The 20,907-nt window shown below is 47.1% G+C and overlaps 2 protein-coding genes across 2 annotated transcripts in view; one reads left to right on the forward strand and one right to left on the reverse strand.

Moving 5' to 3' along the window:
* Positions 1 to 7,753, forward strand: part of PKN3 (protein kinase N3) — a 32,659-nt gene extending 24,906 nt beyond the window's left edge. Inside the window, exons 15-22 of the mRNA XM_063316439.1 lie at positions 858 to 949; positions 1,568 to 1,744; positions 3,512 to 3,574; positions 4,035 to 4,111; positions 4,217 to 4,359; positions 6,199 to 6,306; positions 6,393 to 6,473; positions 6,884 to 7,753. Coding sequence (XP_063172509.1) covers positions 858 to 949; positions 1,568 to 1,744; positions 3,512 to 3,574; positions 4,035 to 4,111; positions 4,217 to 4,359; positions 6,199 to 6,306; positions 6,393 to 6,473; positions 6,884 to 7,096 — 954 coding nt within the window. The 3' untranslated portion in view covers positions 7,097 to 7,753. The remainder of the gene's footprint in view (positions 1 to 857; positions 950 to 1,567; positions 1,745 to 3,511; positions 3,575 to 4,034; positions 4,112 to 4,216; positions 4,360 to 6,198; positions 6,307 to 6,392; positions 6,474 to 6,883) is intronic.
* A 1,849-nt stretch (positions 7,754 to 9,602) lies between these two features.
* Positions 9,603 to 20,871, reverse strand: ZDHHC12 (zinc finger DHHC-type palmitoyltransferase 12). The gene is made up of 5 exons (XM_063316246.1): positions 20,767 to 20,871; positions 12,837 to 12,973; positions 11,585 to 11,671; positions 11,015 to 11,181; positions 9,603 to 10,442 (listed from the first exon to the last, which is right to left on the reverse strand). Exons 1-5 carry the CDS (start codon positions 20,864 to 20,866, stop codon positions 10,130 to 10,132), a joined length of 804 nt encoding a protein of 267 aa, XP_063172316.1. The 5' UTR covers positions 20,867 to 20,871; the 3' UTR covers positions 9,603 to 10,129.
* Positions 20,872 to 20,907: the final 36 nt, after the last annotated feature.

Raw genomic sequence — 20,907 nt, forward strand, 5'->3', positions numbered from 1 at the left:
CTAAATGAAACTTGGGACCCTTCGGTGCTAACACCATATTCCAGAGTCATCCAACCGTCCTTGTGCCGAAAGAACAATACAGCTAGTCCTCATTTAGCAACTGACTCCTTTAGCGACTGTTTGCAGTTACGATGGTGATAAAAAAATAACTTTGTGACCAGTCCTCGCATTTATGACTTTCACAGGTCTATAAAGCAAAAAAAAGCTGAAGTGAGATCATAAGCCCAGTAACGGTTTCACTTAGTGACCGTTTCACTTAACAACCAAGTTGCCTGTCCCAATTGTGGTCACTAAATGAGGACTACCTATAACTCAGACCATCCCTTGTAGACTTTTTGCGTGAAACAGAAAAAAACGATCTTATGATTTATGGCTTTGATGATTAGAAAAAATAGATAAGAAAAAGAGAGCTTTTCTTTTTGTAACCATTGAGTAAAAGGAAATTTTGCAGTTGCACTTATATTTTCTGCAAAGAAAATTGGAAGCTACTTCCTTCCATTTCTTTTCATTCTTCCTTTTTCCCCTTTTTGTCTTTTGCCTTTTTTCCTTTCTCTTCTTTACTTTATATTAGTTCTTAGTTTTTATCTTCTTCTCTAAACTCCTAATAAAAATTATATACATATGAAAAGAACAATAACGCAGACTGATTTCAGTGATGGCGGAGTGACGGCTTCAAGGCACCAGGGTGCAAATGACCTTGACGTCACTTGTCAGCAAGAAAAGTAGAATTGACGTGAATTATTTGCTCATTAAAAAACGATTTAGTCATTCCAGTCCCGATGGGGCAGATGAGGAGCTGTTGGGGGAAACAGTGTGGTCACAGCCTGATACCAAGAAGACTGGCTCATTATGTTTAGGTGTTGCTCGCTCGTCACAAGGCCACCAAGAAGCTCTTTGCCATCAAAGCCCTGAAGAAACATGAGATAATTAGCCGGGACGACTTGGACAGGTGAACATTGATTTATTTGTGAGATTTGTAATTTGTCCTTACTCCAGAAAGAGGCACGGAGTGGTCCTTCCAACAACCACCTTGTGAGCTGGGGCAGATGAAGGAGGCAACTGGCCTAAAGTTTGTGTGGTTGATGGTGGACTCAAACCCGGGTCTCCCTAATGTTAGGTCACCTACTTAATCATTACAGCCTTTAGCCTGGTGAGATTCTTAACAAAACAGGTGGCCAGCTTATTCTCCTAGAACAGTGTTTCTCAACCTTGGCAACTTTAAGAGGTGTGGACTTCAGTTCCCAGAATTCCCCCTGCCAGCATGCTGGGAATTCTGGGAGTTGAAGTGCGCACCTCTTAAAGTCGCCAAGGTTGAGAAACGCTGACCTAGCACTGTCAGAGTTAAAAACACAGAATAATACAACAAAATAACCCAAAAATAACAACAAGGCTCATTAAAAAAAAACATTAAAAACCATTTTAAGAAAGGTGCTAGTCCTCATGGTTATTAGAAAGGTGAAAGTGGAGGGAAAAATGTACTTGCATGTGTCTGCTGTTTTTATTTAAAAAGTAAAAAAGGACACCTTTATTGTCTTTTGATGTTTCCTTGAAATTTTATCTCTGGTAGCTTGAATTGTGAGAAGCGTATTTTTGAAGTCATCAACTCTTCTGGTCATCCCTTCCTGGTCAACATGTTTGCCTGCTTCCAGAGCCCGAGCCACGCATGTTTCCTGATGGATTATGCTCCCGGCGGGGACCTCATGATGCACATCTGCTCCAGCAATTTCTCCGAGGATGCCACTCGGTGGGTTGATGAAAAATGTTATCTCTTTTAGACAGATAAATGACAGATGATAGATATCCATTCAATCGTGTCTGATTCTCGGAGACTGCCTGGACAAGTCCCTGCAGTTTTCTTGGCGAGGTTTTTCAGAAGTGGCTTGCCATTGCCTCCTTCCTAGGGTTGGGAGAGAGTGGCTGGCCCAGGGTCACCCAGCTGGCTTTGTGCCTGCGGTGGGACTAGAACTCATGGCCTCCCAGTTTCTAGCCCAGTGCCTTAACCACTGCATCAAACTGGCTCTAATAGATAGATAGATAGATAGATAGATAGATAGATAGATAGATAGATAGATAGATAGATAGTTTTAAGAACAATAATAAGAACTACAAACTAAATTAGAACAGAAAAAGTGAAAAAGAAAGAAAAACAGAAAAAGCTAAAAGTGCAATGAGAAAAGAAGATAGAAAAAAAGAACGAGATAAAGAGAGAGATAAAGGCATAAAGCAGCAGCTTCCAATCTTCCTCACAGCAGTTATAAATAAATTATATGTTAATCTCTCTCTCTAAAGTCACATCGTGACTCTGTTCTTTCTACTGTCTATCCCATCTCACTATCAAAGCCACAAATCACAGTTTGTAGTTGTTCATATTATTGTTCTTAGAACTTTTAATAAAAAATTGAGTGTGTGTGTGTGTGTGTGTGTGTAAAAAGTCATCTCTTGGTTCCAAAAGCTGCTTGACAGCCTCAGGCAGGATTAAGTTGGGGTCTTTTAGTGAGGGTGGGCTTCTGCTCAAAAAATGAATTCTCTTTTACACAAACTGTAAATGCTTTAGGGGTAAACATGGTTTCACTCGACTTCTGTGGCCCATGGCAATCTCTTGCCTTCTTTTTCCAGTCGCGTTGCCCACCAGACACGTGTCTCACCTACTCCTCAGTTGTCCCACGGTTGATCCTCACCTTGGCGTTCCCCAGCTGCGTCCCCCGATTTCCCCAGAGCCACTCACACAGAGAGCACCCCCTTTTTCAGTCCTCTTCCAACAGAAGACAGACAGAAGCGATGTTCAGGTTGCATCAACACGGATCAATTTCAAGACTTCCTGGGAAGGGCTGGAAATGCAGCGATGGAGATCACCTGGTCATTTTGTGTCCAGATATCACGGCGTCTCCCCTCTTTGTGGGAATGCTTCCTGCTGACAGTTCTGCCCTCTGAAAGTTGCTGCAGGTTTCCCACTTGTCTTCTCCAGCTGGCACAAACCAGCTGTGTTTGGTTGCTACCAGCAGCTTCTTGAGCAAGGAGATCTTGATCTCCTGCCATCCAACCTGCAGACATTTTCTACTTCTACAACCTTCTGTTTCCTCCAAGTAGACTATTTTTTCCATTCTTGTAAGCCCTCCTTGGCTTCATTTCTGTTAACCTGCCCCACTTGTGTTTCTGTTGCAGGGAAAGCTGTGTTCCCAGTGCACTTGGTTTGTGTTGGTTTATCCCAGAGTTTCTCAACCTTGGCAGCTTGAAGTCATGAGGACTTTGATTCCCAGAATTCTCCTTGCTGGCTGTGGAATTCTGGGAGTTGAAGTCCACACATCTTCAAGCTGCCAAGGTTGAGAAATGCTGGTTTAACCAAAGCATTGGATTTTCTTGAAGTGGATTAGCATTGGGGTCTGAAGGAGGAGGCTTGGCCTCTAATCCTTGTGCTTTTAATTATGCTGTATTTTTGACCACATTCAGTCCCTTCACAGGGATCGATCCCATCAATCCATGTTCAGTCCTTCCCTGTTCAATCCCTTCACAGGTTCTACTCTGCCTGCGTTGTCTTAGGACTTCAATTTTTACATGAGAAGGCAATCATTTACAGGTAAGGCACCTGAAATACAAGAAGAATTGGAATTGGAATAGGATGAGGATGAGGACAGAATAGAACAGAATTTCTCCAGGTTCTGTGCTTGGAGAATTTTCAATCAGTTAATCAGGTTTAAATGCATGTCTTCCAGTTTTAAATGGTAGCATTTTAAGCCTTTTAAGTTTAGGCAGCCTCTCTTCCAGGTGTTAATTAAAAAACGTGGGTCATTCACAGAACAGGGGCTAGAAGTCATTTTTCTCTGGAAGCTCCGGTGGGTCAGGCTGATTCTGGTTGAAAGAAATGGTCCGGCAAGCAGATTCATCTTTAATAGTGAATATTCGTAACCGCTGCGTGGAGCAAGTGAGATGCTTGGCAGCTTTTGCAGAGCTGACATTGATGGCGGTACCTGTCTCCTTAATCACGGAGTGTCCCTTTCTCCCTTTCATCTCTGTTTTTCCTTCTGCTGCCTCTCCAGAGATCTGAAAATGGATAACTTGCTCCTAGACGCTGAAGGGTTTGTGAAGATTGGCGATTTTGGGCTTTGCAAGGAGGGTGAGAAAAAAAAACACCCGCGGTTGGCAGGGAGGGTGCGAGAGCTGTGTGTATTTCCAACCAAGTAACAGACCCGCTTGCTTCCCATTTTATCCCGCGTCCCAGGCATAGGTTTTGGGGACCGGACCAGCACCTTCTGCGGCACCCCAGAATTCCTGGCTCCGGAAATCTTGACGGATCCGTCTTACACCCGGGCCGTGGACTGGTGGGGGCTCGGCGTGCTCATTTTTGAGATGCTGGTGGGAGAGGTGAGCGCAGCATCTGATGTTTGCCCAATTTTGGGGGTGTATTTTGGCACCTAAAATTCTTGGCTTATCTGCGAGTCTATATGAATTCAGTAAATACATTGGGAACAATAGAAAAACTTGATTGTGTTGTCAAGGACTCTTCCGTGTGCTTTTCTTAACAGCAGCACGATCATCCTTGGGTCTTGCCCTGTTAAGGGCTACCTTGGAAGGCTTGCCAGTCTAACCTATAGTCCTGGGAATCACCTGGTGGTCCCCCATCCATGTATTAACCAAGACTGACCCTGTTAACTTTTCTGAGATTTTTGTATCATAGAGGAAGAGTTGATTTTGTAACTGAACTTCTATTTGCCGCAGAGGACATTGGAAGTTTATTCTATTTCTTTTTCTTTCTTTTTTCTTCTTTCTTAGTTCCTTCTACTCCTTATTAGTTTGTCTTAGTTCTTATGTTCTTTGTAAAATTTTTCATAAAATATATATATATAAAAAGAAGAATCTGGGCAACACTTTGGCAGTGATTCAACTGGGAACCCAGTTCTTGGCACAGGAAAATTCCACCCCATCTTTTGTGGCATAATATAATTCCAGAATGAAAAACAGGACTTGGAAACAGAGTTCTGACAATATATACGACGGAGGGAGGGCAGATTTACATCTTTCCAGGAAAGCTGCCAAAATTCTCTTTCAGAAGAAGGTGGAATGAGGCAGTTGCTTTCATAGGACCTGCTTCTTTGTTGTTTCCATTTTTTCCTTTTATTTAATGTAAATCATGATACACTGTATTATTTCAGTGTAATTTCAGTGCAGTAATGTTTAGATAATATGATTAAAGATGATTAACATTCTATTATTTAAAAGATCTTAAAGTATTGAAAATAACAAGAGAAAAGTAAAAATTCTATCAGTATTAATTGCCATTTAGGATGTCAGTGTTACAAACATCAGTTGATTTAACTTGTCATCCAAAGTGAAAGAAAGAACCACTGCAATTCACATCGGATTAGTTAATGTCATCATAGGTTCAGTCTTGAGCTAATTACTTAATACTAAGACCCAATTCTTTGTGGGAGACCAAGCTTCCTGTTTTGTCTTTTAATGTAAAGAAGGTGAAAAACTAAGACCAGGTAGAGGAGAGAACCTGCTGGAGGCCAAGGCACATATAGGGAGACAGGTATCAAATTGCTGTTAGATAAATGGGGAGGTAGTGTGGTGTAGTGGTTAAAGGGTTGGACTTCTTGCCCCAGGAAGATCCAGGTTGAATTCCTCTTAGACAAGAGCCTGGGTGACTTTGGGCCCATCAAACTTTCTCAGCCCAGCCTACTTCACAGGGTTGTTGTGTGGAGAGGGGCTGTTTTGACATTCCTTGGAAAAGGTAGGTGTAATGGTGTGTGGCAGTGACCTCGAGAGGCAAAGGGAAGTGATGCTGCCAGGGGAGCAATCAGGTAAAAGGGGGAGGAGCCCACCGCTGCATAACGAGCAGAGATACTTAGGCGGGAGATTTGTTCTTTCAGACCTGCAGGATTCTGTTAATGTAGCCTTACAATAAAGTAGAATTAGCTTGTGCTTCTTATCTGGTCTACCTGGGAGGCTGCCATCAGTCTTGTAAGTCTGAAAGTACAAATCTCCCGCTGTCACTTTTACAGTCTGATGTGTTATGGCAGATCCTTTTTAAGTTTCTTCCTCTGCCTGTGATGCAGCTGCGGGCTCCTCCCCCTTTTATCTGACCGTTCCCCAGGCAGCACCTCTGCCCTCCGTCTCTCAGGGTCATTCCCACATACCGTTAAGTAGGTGAGAAACCCAATAACTAGACAATCCAGAACTCTGTCCTTCTGTCCTTCCAAGTCTCCATTCCCTGGTGACACCGAAGAGGAGATTTTTGACAGCATCGTCAGCGAAGATGTCCGTTTCCCGCGATTCCTCTCTGCATCCAGCACCTCCCTTATGCACAAGGTAGAGTCATGAGTTCATTGGGGGGTCCCACAGCAAAGTCTGTGCTGGATTGGGACCCAGCCCCAGTTTTTTTTTTTCCTTGACAGCTTCTCCAGAAGTGTCCTGAGCGACGCCTCGGAGCAGGAGCAGAAGATGCAGAAGAGATTAAAGCTCACCCTTTTTTCAAGGTAAACGGTCCATCCACGCCTGGCTTCCGACAACGCGCTTCGCCTGAGTCCTGAAGTGATTCCTTTTCTTTCGTTTCCCATCGCTTGGGAATCAACAGTGGTAGGCTGAGCCCAGAAAGGAGTAAGAAAGAGTGAGCTGAAGAAATGCAAGGCAAGAGATTAAAAAAAGGAAACGGCAATGTAAAATCTTGGATCCTGGATCTTATTGATGCAAGGGACATAGAATACCCAGCAGGGTTGGGGAATGTGGGCAAGACTACTGAAGTTCTCCAGAGAGTGGCTTTTGCTGGGTTCTTGCAATGGTATGCTGCCAGATCCCACGGTAATTCTGGCCAGCGGAGATAAGCAAGTTGGGCGAATACAGCTTTGTGGCTGGCTCCTGTTTGTCTCTGTCTCTTTCTTTTCCCCAGGAGATGGATTGGGGTGCCCTTTTTGCCCGAAAGCTCAAGCCACCTTTGGTGCCCAGCTTGAAAAGCGCCACCGACGTCAGCAACTTTGACAAGGAGTTTACGTCTCAAAGGGCAGTCCTGACGCCTCCGGATGATGCCGTTCCTCTCACTGTGGAAGAACAAGCCCTGTTTAAGGACTTTGACTTCATCTCCCGACACCTCCTGGAGGTCTAACTTGGGCTGAGGCCCTGCACTGGCTGCTAGAGATCCCCCCACCTCAACTGCTGCTTAAGAAAAGCTTTAACCCATCACAGTTTGGGGAAAATGACCTTTCCAAGCACAGTTATTTTTTTCAAGGCAGAAAACTTAGTCCTGAGAATGGACTGGGGCAGCATCTGGAAACTGCTCGTCTAGAAATTGGTTAACTTCCATCAGCTCCCCACTAACTCTGGATCGTTGGGGTAAAATATAGATTTTATGCTGGATAGTTGTGGGTCATGGAAAGAAATGGTGACTTTATTTGCAGCCCCCTGGAAGGCTGACAAGGTTCTGCTGGGAGAGGGAGGCCCGCTGTTTCTGGTTTGCTTTGAAATTTCATCCAGTCCGGAAAGTTTTGCTGCTGCTGCTGCTTCCAGTGGTCTAACGAATAAACTCCCCGTTGGAGAACCATTTGGCTGTTCTCCTACCTCAGCCAGGATGGACCCTCGGAAAAATCGTTGTAAGAGCGAGACCGTTGTATGTTTGGGGCCCTGGGCCCTGAAAGATGCTTTCTGGGTGGTCCAGAAGCCTCATCTCTGCCAGAGAAAGGCCTAGCGACTTGCCTGCGATTTTCAGGCATGTACGGACAATGTTGAGAGCCATGCTCGACGTTGTTTCTGATTGGTATTTGATGTTGAAGGAAGGAACCTGGATCTCCAAAGACGTACCTTTGTTTGAGAAATGTAGGGTGTAGTTTGCACTAACTAGGTCTGCGAGGCACTAGGGTTTCCCGCACACATCACGTGCGTGTGAATGAAAGGATGGGGAATGCCTAAAGCAGCCTTTCTCAACCTTGGCTTCTTTAAGGTAAGTGGACTTCAGCTCCCTGTGCTGGCTGGGGAATTCTGGGAGTTGAAGTCCACCTATCTTAAAGATGCCAAGGTTGAGAAACGCGGGCCTACAGGATGAACAGTTTGACCCCCTTGGATCTCCCCATCCCGCCTGCAACCCCCTTTTCCCTTTTCTAGGGAAAAGCCGGCACACGTTGGCTCTCATGGCTGGAAAGCCTGCACAGCTGCCCGAGCGGTCTGTATCCGTAGGGGACTTCCAGGTGGGCAGGATGCGGAATATCGATGGGCAGGACGCACGCTCCGCTTGGCCCTTTTCTGTGTGCAGTTTGAACTGCATTCTCACACAGACGAATGCCTCAGAAGTCCAGTGTTGCTTCTCAGTTGGGTTGAAAACAAAAAGGTTCTCTTTTCTTCCCATGGCTTTGAAAACAAAGCTGGCAGTCTTCTTGTTCTGCCACCGGGCAAAGGGCACAATGCCCCTTTAGAGAATGTCACCACATCAGCACTCAGCTGCCTGGACTTCCACATCTGTTCTGCCTCTGGAGATGGCCCTTTAGGGGCAGTACAATGAGTTTATGTGAATTCTACTTTTTTTCCTTCCCCTCTGCCAGTCTCTGCATCAGCAAGAGTGCAAATTCCACCTTGTGCGGGAGGGAGGAACAGAAGAGAGAATGCACGCGGATGGAAACCAAAGGCAAAATGCGTCTCACCTTTGAATAATCCACTGTGACTTAATATTTAAAATTAAAGAGTTTTGAATATGAAAGTAGAGCATGAGAGTGTTTTCTAAGGTGACTAGGTTGGAGTTTGGAAATCATCTTAGCCTAGGTCAGCATTCACAAGCGGCATGAAATTTTTTTCCTTGGCAAAGCCGTGCCCTGCCATCCCCAGTCCCGTTGTGGATGATGGGAACTGTAGTACAAACCTGGGAGGGTCAGGTTGGAGACTGCAATGCTGAAGACCCCCATGTGCGTGCTGTCCTTTGAGTTTGATAGGACACAAAAACATTCAGTAGGCTTGAATAGTTTTATTGCAAGGAAGTTGTGGTGCAAACAAGGGAAATTTGTGAGGTTGTTAAAAAAAGGCTGCATCTTGACTTTTTTGTCCTCCCTGCAGATGCCCCTCGTATGGAGGGGGGGTGGGGTTGGAGCTGGGACTGAACTGGTCACCAGATACTTGTCAATCGAGTTTTCTTCTGTTCCAATCCTACCAGCCCGGAAACACAGGCCTTAATTTCATTATTTCAATTAACACTTTAGTGCCAGTTTTACTAACGCCCTAGCAGATTCACGTCACCCTGCACCCCATCGGGGTTTGGCTGTGGCTTGCTGGCAACATGCAAACCCAGCTATTGGGAGTTTACAGAGGGAGTGTGGGAAACCCAGGGTGGTTTTAAACCCATGGTTTACATTCCCTAGCACAGGGTTTCCCATGATACGTGGGAACGATCTTGGGAGACTGAGCAAAAAGACGCTGCCTAGGGAACTGTCAGGCAAGAGAGGGCTTAGCCCACAGCTGCATAATGGGCGGAGAAAGAAGCTCAGAAGGGACCCTCCCTAGTTTATCAGGCTGTAAAGGGGACGGCGGGACGACTGTACTTTCAGGCTTGCAAGATGGATGTCAGCCTTACCAGGTAGACCCCGCCCTCCATTCATTTGCACACACACACGTCCTGCAGACAGAACGCATCCTTCCATCCAAACACTGGTTTTTTATTAAAATTAGTGTTGGATTAAAACCATTTTTCTTCTGGCTCTGTCCCAAGGCACCATGTGAAGCTGCCTTGTTATTTGCTTAGGAAAAACACCTGACTTCCAAGGAGCACCTGTTGTCTCTGGCATTAATTTGATACAAACATCCTGCTAAAATCCACCTTGTAGTATTTCAAGCGGGGGGCTCTGGACCTCTTAATGTTTGGCTGCCTGCAATTTCTTCTTCCTGTGCTGACGCCGTATGCCCCCTTTGGTTTTTCTCTCTAGCAGCTGCCCAGTTGGCTGAAAAGGAGCTAGATCTCCAACATTATGGTTAGGATCCCTGACTGGCTGACCCCAACCCAACCCATCAGATTTTAGGCTTTGGTTAGAAGAGGTGATGGAACAGGAAAAAGGCCCTTCTTTGAATTGGGATGACGATCTGCTGCTTCCGCGTCATCTCCAAAGCTTCCGTTGTGACCTCAGCAACCAAACCGCCCGACCCATCTCTCGAAAGCCTCCTGCCATCACACTAAGTCGCTTTCCTCTGTGGGGTACAGTTTTTCCCACGCCATGAGACGACATGCACAGAAGAATCTCCAGAGGTTGACGAAGACCCCTTGGTCAAAGGGGTTCTCCACCTTGCAGTGTTTCAGGTAGGAAATGCGATGGCGGGACATGAATTCCCAGGTGGTGGTGTTACAGGACACCAGGTACAGGTGGGAGGCCAGCAGCAGCATCGCAACCACGGTGCAGACGATGATCAAGAGGAAGGAGAGGAGGAGGACAAGGTTGCGCTGCAGCCACGCCCAGGAAAACTGCTGGAAATTCAGGCCTGACCTTTGGAAGAGGAGAGAAAAAAGGAAACGTGGGAATACCATGGCCTCACTTCCTGTCAGCCCTCCCAGGTAACCAGACAGGAAACACAACCAGATGAGCTACTTTACTGACAGGCTACATTAACAGAATCTCGCAAATCTGAAAGGAGGTATCTCCCACCGTCTCTTTTTGCAGCCTGCTAAGTTAGGAAGGGTCTTTTCTAAGCTGCTTTCTCTGCCCATTCTGCAGCTGCAGGCTCCTCCCTCTTTTATCTGATCATTCCTTGATTTTTGAGCTCTTTGGTACCTCTAGAGCAGTGTTTCTCAACCTGAGCAACTTTCAGAGGTGTGGACTTCAACTCCCACAATTCCCCAGCCAACCTCTGGTAGTTCACAATAGTAGGCAACCTCTTAGCCTGCAATTGCAGTTTGGATCTATGTATACGACGAGGTTTCCATCGTTCCTGTCATTGGAGTGATGACATCACGGTCAGGGGCAACCTGCCATTTTGATGTCACAGAGAAGCCACCGCCCACTTTTCAGACTTCAGGCAAGGATCCCCGATCCCTGGGCGCGCCTTGCCTGTCACTTACCAAGCCACCTGCAGAGCCCAGAGCAGAACGCCGAGCTGCACCCCCAAATACAGTACGAAGAGGGGGTGATTCCTCTCCCCAATGCAGTTCTCAATCCAAGGGCAGTGATGGTCAAAGCGGTGGACACAGTGCTGGCAGGCCTGGCAATGCTTGGCTCGCAGAGGCTGCTGCAAGACCGCAAAAGGCATTCTGTCACGCTGGTTTCGCCTTCGCTAGAGGCGTTTCCACCCCTCTGGGCAGCCGTCTGCCGGGGATGCCATAGTAACAGGTCCCTGCCCTGGGCCGGGGGTTGGACTGGATGATCTCCAAGGTCCCTCCCAACCCTGGCTTTCTACCACCGTCTGCTAGCTGACTCCCGCTCCTGACCCTGTTTTCCCCATCCGTAAATGCATCCACCCCCGAAATCTCTGCGCAAATTCCACCTTCCAAATTAGGAAGCGAGTGGAAAAGCTGCCGGAATCTGTTAAGTGGAACTCGATGCTTCTTCCCGATGGGACGTGACGATGCCTTTGCAACATTCAAAGTTTCTATCTCGGGCGATCCCACCTGGGGGCTGTTCACCCGGCCCACCTTCACCATGCAGTATCCGCAGCGCCTGAGACGAACGTTGGGAACCTGCGGGAACAGCGTGGCTTTCTGATCTCCGTCCGGTGGGCCCTATAAAAATCACAGGAGGTACCTCAAATGATCCTAATGTTATATTCAGCAATAATTGCATAACCTCAGTAATTACCTGTTCATTCCTAGATACCATTTTTGAAAAAAGCTTTATTTTAAACAAAACAAAAGGATAAGACTAAAAAAATAAATAAATAAAGCACAGAGTACAGTGGATGTACCTTCTAAAAGAGGGAAATGTACAGGACATCCTTGTTTTGCGACAAGTATACAGGCCACCCTCGTTTAGTGACCACAATTATACAGGCCATCCTTGTTTAGTGACAACAATCGGAACCAGCTGCTTAGTCGTTAAATGAAGTGGCCGCTAAGTGACACCACAGCTGTCCTTATGATCTGACTTCAGCTTTCCTTTGCTTTACAGACCTGTGAAGGTTGTAAATGTGAGTATTGCTTGTAAAGTTACTTTTTCATCAGCATTGTAACTGCGAATGGTCGCTAAATGAGGCAGTCGCTAAAAGAGGACTACCTGTATATATCTTTGTACATGTTGTATTACTGCTAAATAAAGTTTTTACTGTTAAAAAAAAATTAACAATAAGGGAAGAGTAAGATGAGAAAAGAAAATGCTTTGGGGTTTGTGCGGTGTCTGAAATAACAGTGCAGAGTATTTTAGATATTCAGAAAGATGAATTCAGTACCACGCTTCCTGTATCTCATATCTTTTGTTGCATAATTAAGCGTGCTCTAACTTTGCAGCCTCCGACATTTTTAGGCTACAACCCCACCCCAAATTACTAGCTACAATAGCCATTCAGGGAACAAAATCATTTGGGTGGAGTCGGTCTTCCAAATCTAACAAAACTGGACGTTGTATGAAAATCTTCAAGATACAAGCTTAGAAAAAGCTTCTGTTGCGTATTTTATATTTCATTTCATTTCATTTCATTTCATTATAAAGCTGTCCATATTTAATAAAAAACCCTGGGTGGCGTACAAAACAGTAAAAACAACACATCCCCCAAAACAAAAAATAAAATCAGTAAAAACGGTATCTTTTTCTGTGTCTGTACATAATACATACACCTTTTTTTGACTGTCCGCTTCAATCTGCTTTGCATCCATCAAGGCTTTCAACTTCATACCCTTTCAAATCCAACAGCGCCCAAAGCATTCCCAGGTTTTCCCCAGGTGACCAACCAACCTTCTCATCCTCGTTGTCCTCAACGTAGCCTGGATTCATGAGAGACACCACAAAATAGAGGATGACAGAACAGAGAACCAGCGAGATGAACAAAAAAGGTTGAAGAAGATCTCCCTGTTCAATCTGCCTCTGCAGATCTGGAAGAGGAAGACAAATTGTAAATAATACAAACAGGAGTAACAGCAGCAGCAGCAGCAACAGCCAGAGAAACCTGGCCAGAACCATGCCCAAGATGTGCATTCATAGCTTGGAGCAAAAGGTTGTCTGTTGTCAGGAAGGGCTTATCGTGGTGAACCATGAGGTTTTCCGTTACAAATAGTCCTCGCTTGATGACCATAATTGGGCCTGGAATTTCAGTTGCTAAACGAAGTGGTCATTAAGAGAATCTGACTGTCATGTTCACTGTTTCAATGTGCACTGTACATCGTAACGTTTCACATGCCATGGCGCTGACATGCGTTGCTGTTGGGAGGGAGCTGCTGGGAGACCTTGTGCCAAGCTCTGTATCTATGTTCGGTTTAATGGGATGTGTTTGGGTTATGTGCTCGGCTCAAGGACTTTTCCACCACATCATCAGAAGCTGTTGGGAGCACCTGGGATTGTGAGCCTGGGAAGATTCTACAGGGGGAGGGACCTCGTTTGTACCGAGGGTTTTTTAGTTTGCATTGGGCGCGCTTTTCCCATTCTTAGCTTTCTTTGTACTTGCATACTATTCTCAAATAAACCAGATTTTACGAAGCTCTTGCTTGTGAGTCTGAGAGTATTTTAGGATAGGCAACCATTACATAAAGCTGAGAATCTCCAAAGTACACCACTAGCTCCTACCAAGATCAATTCTTGTGAGGGAAGCAGTTAGTGATGGCAGAGTCGAAACTAGCTTGAGGAGCTTGAGGAGCCAGCTAACCCATTACCCGAGTCGACAATTCGGAGTAGAGAGCCGAGCCCCCCCCCGAACTTTCATATTACCCGAAGGAGTTGAATTCCAGCCCTGAGCTGGGGGGATCTAGTGATGGGGGAGAGCCAGAGCAACTGGCACCGTGTGGATCACCCGCGGAGCTGATCACCTGGGATACGATGGGAGAGCCCCAGACAGGGACGTCCCAGGCATCATGGAAGCACCGTTTCCCGCTGACCCCAGAGGTGGAATCTACCACGGTAGCAACGGGGAGGCAGCCTGGCGTGCGACAGAGGGAGGAATCTCAAACCCCTGAGAGGCTGCGAGTACTGGAGGCGAAAATGGAATCGGTGGAGTATCTGCTAAAAAACCTGTCTTTGGCGATGGGCGGCCAGGCGAGATACGATGGAAGTCCTAGCTTCACACAACCATCACCCATCCTCCCCCCTGAACCGCCGGCGGAGCGGGGCCACAGACAACTCCGGGATGGATCTCCACCCCGAAGAGGAACCACTACCGTGACCTGGGGTCCCACCACTCGACCTGCCGCCAGTTCCGCTCCAGCAGGAGGGGCGGTGAAGGACTTTTCTGTCAAATTTGATGGGGATCCCACCAAGCTATCCTTTTTCCTAACTAATGCGAAGAGCTACATGGAGCAATTTGGGCCATGCTTCCCTTCCGAAAAGACTAAGATAACGGCAGTGGCCACTAAGCTAAAAGGCAGAGTGGCGGACTGGTATGTCCAATTAACGGAGGCTGACGCCCCTGAGCTCGAGTCCTTTGAAGACTTCTTGTTGGCATTAAAGCTGCATTTTGAGGATCCTCTGGCCAGGGCAAGAGCTAAGGAGGTGCTAAAGGATCTCATCCAGGGCCCCAGGTTGGTAGCCAACTATGCCCTGGAATTTAAAGCCTTGGCAGGCAAGGTCCCCGACTGGTCTCAGTCAACCTTAGTAGAAAGGTTTAAAGACAGGTTCAATCGGGATGTCCTAAAATGGGTGCTATGCAGAGACGACCCAGAGTCGTTGCACGACTGGATCTGTCTGGCCGGGAAGGCAGAGCATGCTCAGTGCACCTACATGCAAGCCAGAAGGCACGAGAGACCACCAACCGCGATGCGAGGACCCCGAACCAGGGCAACTGCTACCCCATCAGGCTACTGAACGTGGGACGAGGAGAGGCAGCGACACTACACGTGAGGCCAGTGTATCCGATGTGGAAAGGTCGGACATCGAGCCGCAGACTGCCCAAAAACCAGGGCTGGAGATCAACTAAAGCGGTGACCAAATCGCCCCCCCCCATCGCGACGGATGACAGCGGCCAAGGGGGCTACTGACGTCAAAGAAGAGATTTACTTCTCAGGAGAGGCTGATGTTGCCTCTACGGAGCTGGCGGGAAACGCCAACCATCTGCCCTGAAAAGCACCTGTGGGCAGGTGGAGGAGGATGGGCGCGAAGACGCTATGATGAGTGCCGACTGCCCCACTCTAGCAGTGAAAGTGAAGTTGAGCTCCCGCACTAAGACTACGGAAGTCTGGGCTCTCGTTGACTCTGGGTGTTCAAGGTGTCTCATCCACCCTGATCTGGCTGCTGCATTGGACTTGCCTAGCTTTCCTCTCCAGCAGCCTTTGATCTTCACCCAGCTAGACGGGTCAACGGCGGGTGGGGGTCCGGCAACTCATTTCACTGGAAATGTAGCAATGCAAATAGGCAGCCACAAGGAGGCTTTAAAATTTATCGTGGCGCCTGTTGGCAATCCCATGGTAATTCTGGGAATTCCCTGGTTGACTTGGTGCAGCCCATATATAAATTGGGAGCACTGGACTGTCACTTTTAAGGATGGGTTTTACCAAGCTCCTACAGCAGAGAGACCTTTACGTGTAGGGGTGGGAAGAGCTGCAATCGCCATGCCGCGCCCCAGCTTACCACACTTAGAAGGCTTGCCCAACCTATACCGAGACTTTGCAGACATCTTTGGGGAAGTGGAAGCTGACCAGCTGCCCCCCCCATCGAAAGACTGACTGTGCAATAGAGTTGGTTCCCAACGCTCAATTGCCCAAGCCGAAAATCTATCCAATGACCCAGAAGGAGCTAGCGGCATTGCGGGACTTTATTGACAAAAATCTGTCAAGGGGGTTTATTGAACCTGCAAATTCCCCAGTTAGGGCCCCTGTCCTTTTCCGGGAAAAGAAGGATGGCACGCTTAGACTTTGTACGGACTATCGGGGGTTAAATTCCGTCTCGGTCTGCAACAAATATCCCCTGCCTCTAATGAAAGACATGTTAGCCCATCTGTCAATGGGTAAAATTTTCTCCAAGCTCGACCTTCGCGAAGCTTATTTTCGCATCCGCATACAAGCTGGGGACGAGTGGAAGACTGCTTTTAATTGCCCATTGGGGTCATTTCAGTACAAAGTCCTCCCTTTTGGGTTAGCCGGGGTGCCAGGAGTCTTCATGCAATTGATTAATGAAGTGTTACATGATCATTTGTTTAAAGGGGTCCTGGTTTACTTAGACGATGTTCTCATTTACACTGAAACCGAGGAGGAGCATGAACACCTCCTCAAACAGGTGTTAAGCAAGCTTAGAGATGCTAAACTCTATGCAAAGCTTTCTAAATGTGAATTTCACAAAGCACGTCTTGACTATCTAGGCTATAGGGTATCTGATAAGGGCATTGAGATAGACCCTGAAAAAATTCAGGCAATTTTAAATTGGGAACGCCCCTGCACCCGGCGGCAACTACAAAGTTTTCTGGGGTTCAGTAACTATTATCGCCACTTTATCCAGGGGTTTGCTGAGATTGCTCTACCACTCACTGACTTGCTACGCACCAAGGGTTTGGGAGAGACACGCAAGGTGAAAAATCCTGGGGCAGTGCTGAATTGGACACCTGAATGCCAGACAGCATTTGAGAGGTTAAAAACCCTCTTCACTGCTGAGCCTATTTTACAGCACCCTGATCCTGAACGCCCCTTTGTAGTCCAAGTTGATGCTTCTGACTTTTCAACTGGGGCTATATTATTACAAAGAGATTCTGACAATCACCTAAAACCCTGCGCGTATCTGTCCAGAAAATTTTCTGAAACTGAACGCCGGTGGCATGTTTGGGAGAAGGAGGCTTTTCTGTAAAAGCCGCTTTGGAAGCCTGGCATCACCCCCTAGAAGGCGCTAAATGCCCTTTCTAAGTGTGGACAGATCATAGGAATTTGGAAGCCCTCCGCACCCCCCGGCGTCTCAGTCCTAAACAAATTCGCTGGGCTCAATTTCTCAATAGCTTTAACTTTCAATTAAAGTTTATTCCGGGGAAGAAAAACTTTCTGGCCGATGCTTTGTCATGTCTGCCTCAGGACTCTGACCACGTGGCAGATATAGTGGGGACTGTTCTCACTGAACCACAACTAGGCTTGGTTGCCGTCACCCGGAGCCAGACCCGTGCGCAGGCAGCCCCGCTCCCAGCCCCGCCTGGGAAGTGGAAAATGCAAGTTCCTTGTCAGTTACAGAAGGACTTTCTCCAGGCACTGAAATCTGACACTTGGTTGCTAGCTAATAGGGACAATGTTTCTTTTGAAAATGGTCTGGCGTGGGTAGAACACTGCCTTTATGTGCCTGAAGATTTGAGGGCTGATGTTTTGCAGCGTTCCCATGATGACAAACTTGCTGGACACTTTGGTTTCGTCAAGACCTTGCATTTGGTTAGGCGTCAATTTTGGTGGCCGACCTTAAGGTGCGACATGAAAGACTATGTTGCTTCCTGTCCTGTTTGCGCCATGTCAAAACGGAAAGGGGGTAAACCACAGGGGCTTCTGCAGCCAGTGGCCAGCCCATCCCGTCCCTGGGAGGAGATTTCTATGGATTTTATTGTGGACCTACCTCCCAGTCAGAAAAAAACTGTCATCTGGGTTGTAAAAGACTTTTTCTCCAAACAAGCCCATTTCATTCCATGTGCTTCCATCCCGTCAGCCCCACAATTGGCCCGCCTGTTTCTCATCCACATCTACCGTCTCCATGGTTGCCCCTCCCGTTTGGTGACTGACCGTGGGACACAGTTCACTTCCCAGTTCTGGAAGTCATTTTTAAAATTGATTGGCACCAAGCAGGCGTTGTCCACATTGTCACATCCCCAGATGGACGGATCTACAGAGGTTTTGAACTCTACACTTGAACAATTCCTTAGAGCATATATAAATTACCATCAGGACAATTGGGTTGATTTGTTGCCCTTCGCTGAGGTGGCTTACAACAATGCTGTCCATCAGAGCACTGGACAGACCCCTTTTCATATAGTTCTGGGCACGACTTTGTTCCCATCCCTGAGCTACCACAAGCCCCTCCCCAGTCTTGTTCTGCCTCTGACTGGGCTGTTCAGCTTGCTGATTCCTGGCTGGTGATTAAGCAGGCTTTGGCTGATGCCAAGGCTGCTTACAAGTTCCAAGCCGATAAACACCGGTCTGTGCAGCACGATTTCAAAATTGGGGATCAGGTTTACCTTTCTACCAAATTCATAAAGTCCCCACAACCCTCCAAAAAACTTGCTCCCAAATTCATTGGTCCTTTCCCCATTATTGGTCTTGTTAACCCGGTTACTGTTAAGCTAGATTTGCCTCACAATTTGAAACGCTTGCACCCTGTTTTTCACTGCAGCTTGCTCAAGCCTGTCCATCAGTCTTCACACTGGCATCCCCAACCTCCTCCTCCTGCTCCTATCATGATTGACAGGCAACAACACTTTGAAGTCAAGGAGGTTGTTGATTCTCGCAAGCTTTGAGGCACTCTCCATTCGCTGGAAACACTTTCCCCACCCTGAGTGGGTGCCTGCTCGCCACGTTAATGCTCCTGATTTAGTAAACCGTTTCCACTTAGCTTACCCTTTGAAGCCTTCTGCTTAGAATTTTTTTGGGGGGGCAGTATGTCATGCTCACTGTTTCAATGTGCACTGTACATCGTAACGTTTCACATGCCATGGCGCTGACGCATGTTGCTGTTGGGAGGGAGCTGCTGGGAGACCTTGTGCCAAGCTCTGTATCTATGTTCGGTTTAATGGGATGTGTTTGGGTTATGTGCTCGGCTCAAGGACTTTTCCACCGCATCATCAGAAGCTGTTGGGAGCACCTGGGATTGTGAGCCTGGGAAGATTCTACGGGGGGAGGGATCTCGTTTGCACCGAGGGTTTTTAGTTTGCGTTTGGCGCGCTTTTCCCATTCTCAGCTTTCTTTGTACTTGCATACTATTCTTAAATAAACCAGATTTTATTAAGCTCTTGCTTGTGAGCCTGAGAGTATTTTAGGATAGGCAACCATTACACTGACCCAATTTTATGACCTTTTTTGTGGTGGTTGTTAAGCGAGTCACTGAGGGTGTTAAGTGAACCACATGGTTGTTAAGCGAATCACACAATTCCCCATTGATTTTACTTGCCAGAAGCTGTCTGGGAAAGTCGAAAATGGTGATCACATGACCATAGGACATCACAATGGTCATAAATGCAAACTGGTTGCCATGCACCCAAATCATGATCACATTAATGTGGGGACGCTTCGATGGTCATAAGTGTGAGGACCAGTCCTAAGTTGTTTTTTCCCAGCACTGTTGTAAGTATGAACCCTCACTAAACGAATGATTGTTCAGCAAGAACTATCTGTATAGATAAAGGAACCCAACTTTTCCTTCTAAGAAGGTTCAGCAATTCTGTTATTCTACCAAGTAACTACCCCATGGAAATCGTAAGTAATTTAGCTTAAGACCAACACCTTTATTATAAAACATACCTTGATGCATCCACTTCCCTCATTTTTTCATTTCAATGTTATATTTAATTTTGAAGAAAAAGTCAAATAATAATAATACTTGTAAAATCAAAAGCTGAAACTATAATTAATATGGAGAGGCTATCCTTTCCTCCCATCTATATTTAATACTCTTCGACACCTAAATGATAGAATATTATGAGTCTAAGTATATTGTAAAAATATCATTGTACTGAAATAACACATTGTACCAAAGCTGAGAAGCTGGAGCAATAGATGGTCTATATGGCTGGATTTAATAATACGTTAAAGGATCGAGCTAGTTCTGTATTTACTTTACAGATATATTTTTAGTTTCTTCAAATGTCTCTCATCTAATCACTATTCTGCATATTCTTTTCTGATTTTTTAATATTTTATATGATTCTTTTCATATCTTGTCATTATACGCCACTAATAAAACATTTTTTAAAAAATTAAGATCATGTTATTCTACTCTACTACAACAGAGCATTCCTGAAATCCTTGTGGTGTCTGTTTCTTGACCTGGCCTCCCTCAAAGGGCGGATGGTTGGTTTGGGGGTGGGGGGTAACCCTGAAATGCAGGTAATAAATAATTGCAATGCATCAATAAACCAATGGCCCAAAGGCTGCCCCCTCCCTCCCCGGTCAAAAGGCAAGATGGCCGAAGATCCAGAGAAGAAAATCAGGGAGGGGGGAAAAAAATAAACCCTCAGAAGCTTTGGGAGAATCTGGAAAAAGGATGTTCTGCCCTCAAATGCTGATTCAGCACTCCCAGGTTGGGTTCACACAACCACAAGCACCCCTTAAGCTGGGTTAACCGAAACACAACTGCCGCTTTCAGGCAACATTCAACGCCCAAACCAGATCGGACCCTAACAGGGATGCGCGGGCTCAAAGCACACAGAAAGATGCCCACAAGTCCCCGGACCGCCACGTCCAGCTCTGCCCAGCCAAGTGGGCAAACTCAGCTACTTTTTGAAAAAGGGGGGGAGGCACAAAGCGGCGCTTCCCACTTGGCGCTAAGCCGTAGAGATGGGTCGCCTGGTGGTCGCTCAGCGCAGCATGCCGATCCGTGGACGGGACTTCGGGGGGACAGCGGGTGGCCGAGCGCCGGGCCAATCACGGGGGAGGCGGCAAGCGGGGCTGCACCGATCGTGGCTCAGAGTCCACAAGCCACGATTGCGCTCGCGGGGACTCGAACGCGGGTCGCCCAAACCTCCCTGCTCGGCGGCCCGCATCATCCCGCCCCGCAGCGTCGGGGGCCTCACCTGTGCCGTGCAGAAACAGCCCCGCCGTGACGCCCCAGCTGAGCCCCGTCTGCGCCGCCCGCGCCGCCCACCCGCCGCCCGCGGGCGCCCAAAGCGGCATCCTGCCCGCCGGCCGCGGCCCCCCGGCTGCCCCAGGCGGAA

Source organism: Candoia aspera, chromosome 16 (genome assembly GCF_035149785.1).
Source record: "Candoia aspera isolate rCanAsp1 chromosome 16, rCanAsp1.hap2, whole genome shotgun sequence".
NCBI classification, from domain to species: Eukaryota; Metazoa; Chordata; class Lepidosauria; order Squamata; family Boidae; genus Candoia; species Candoia aspera.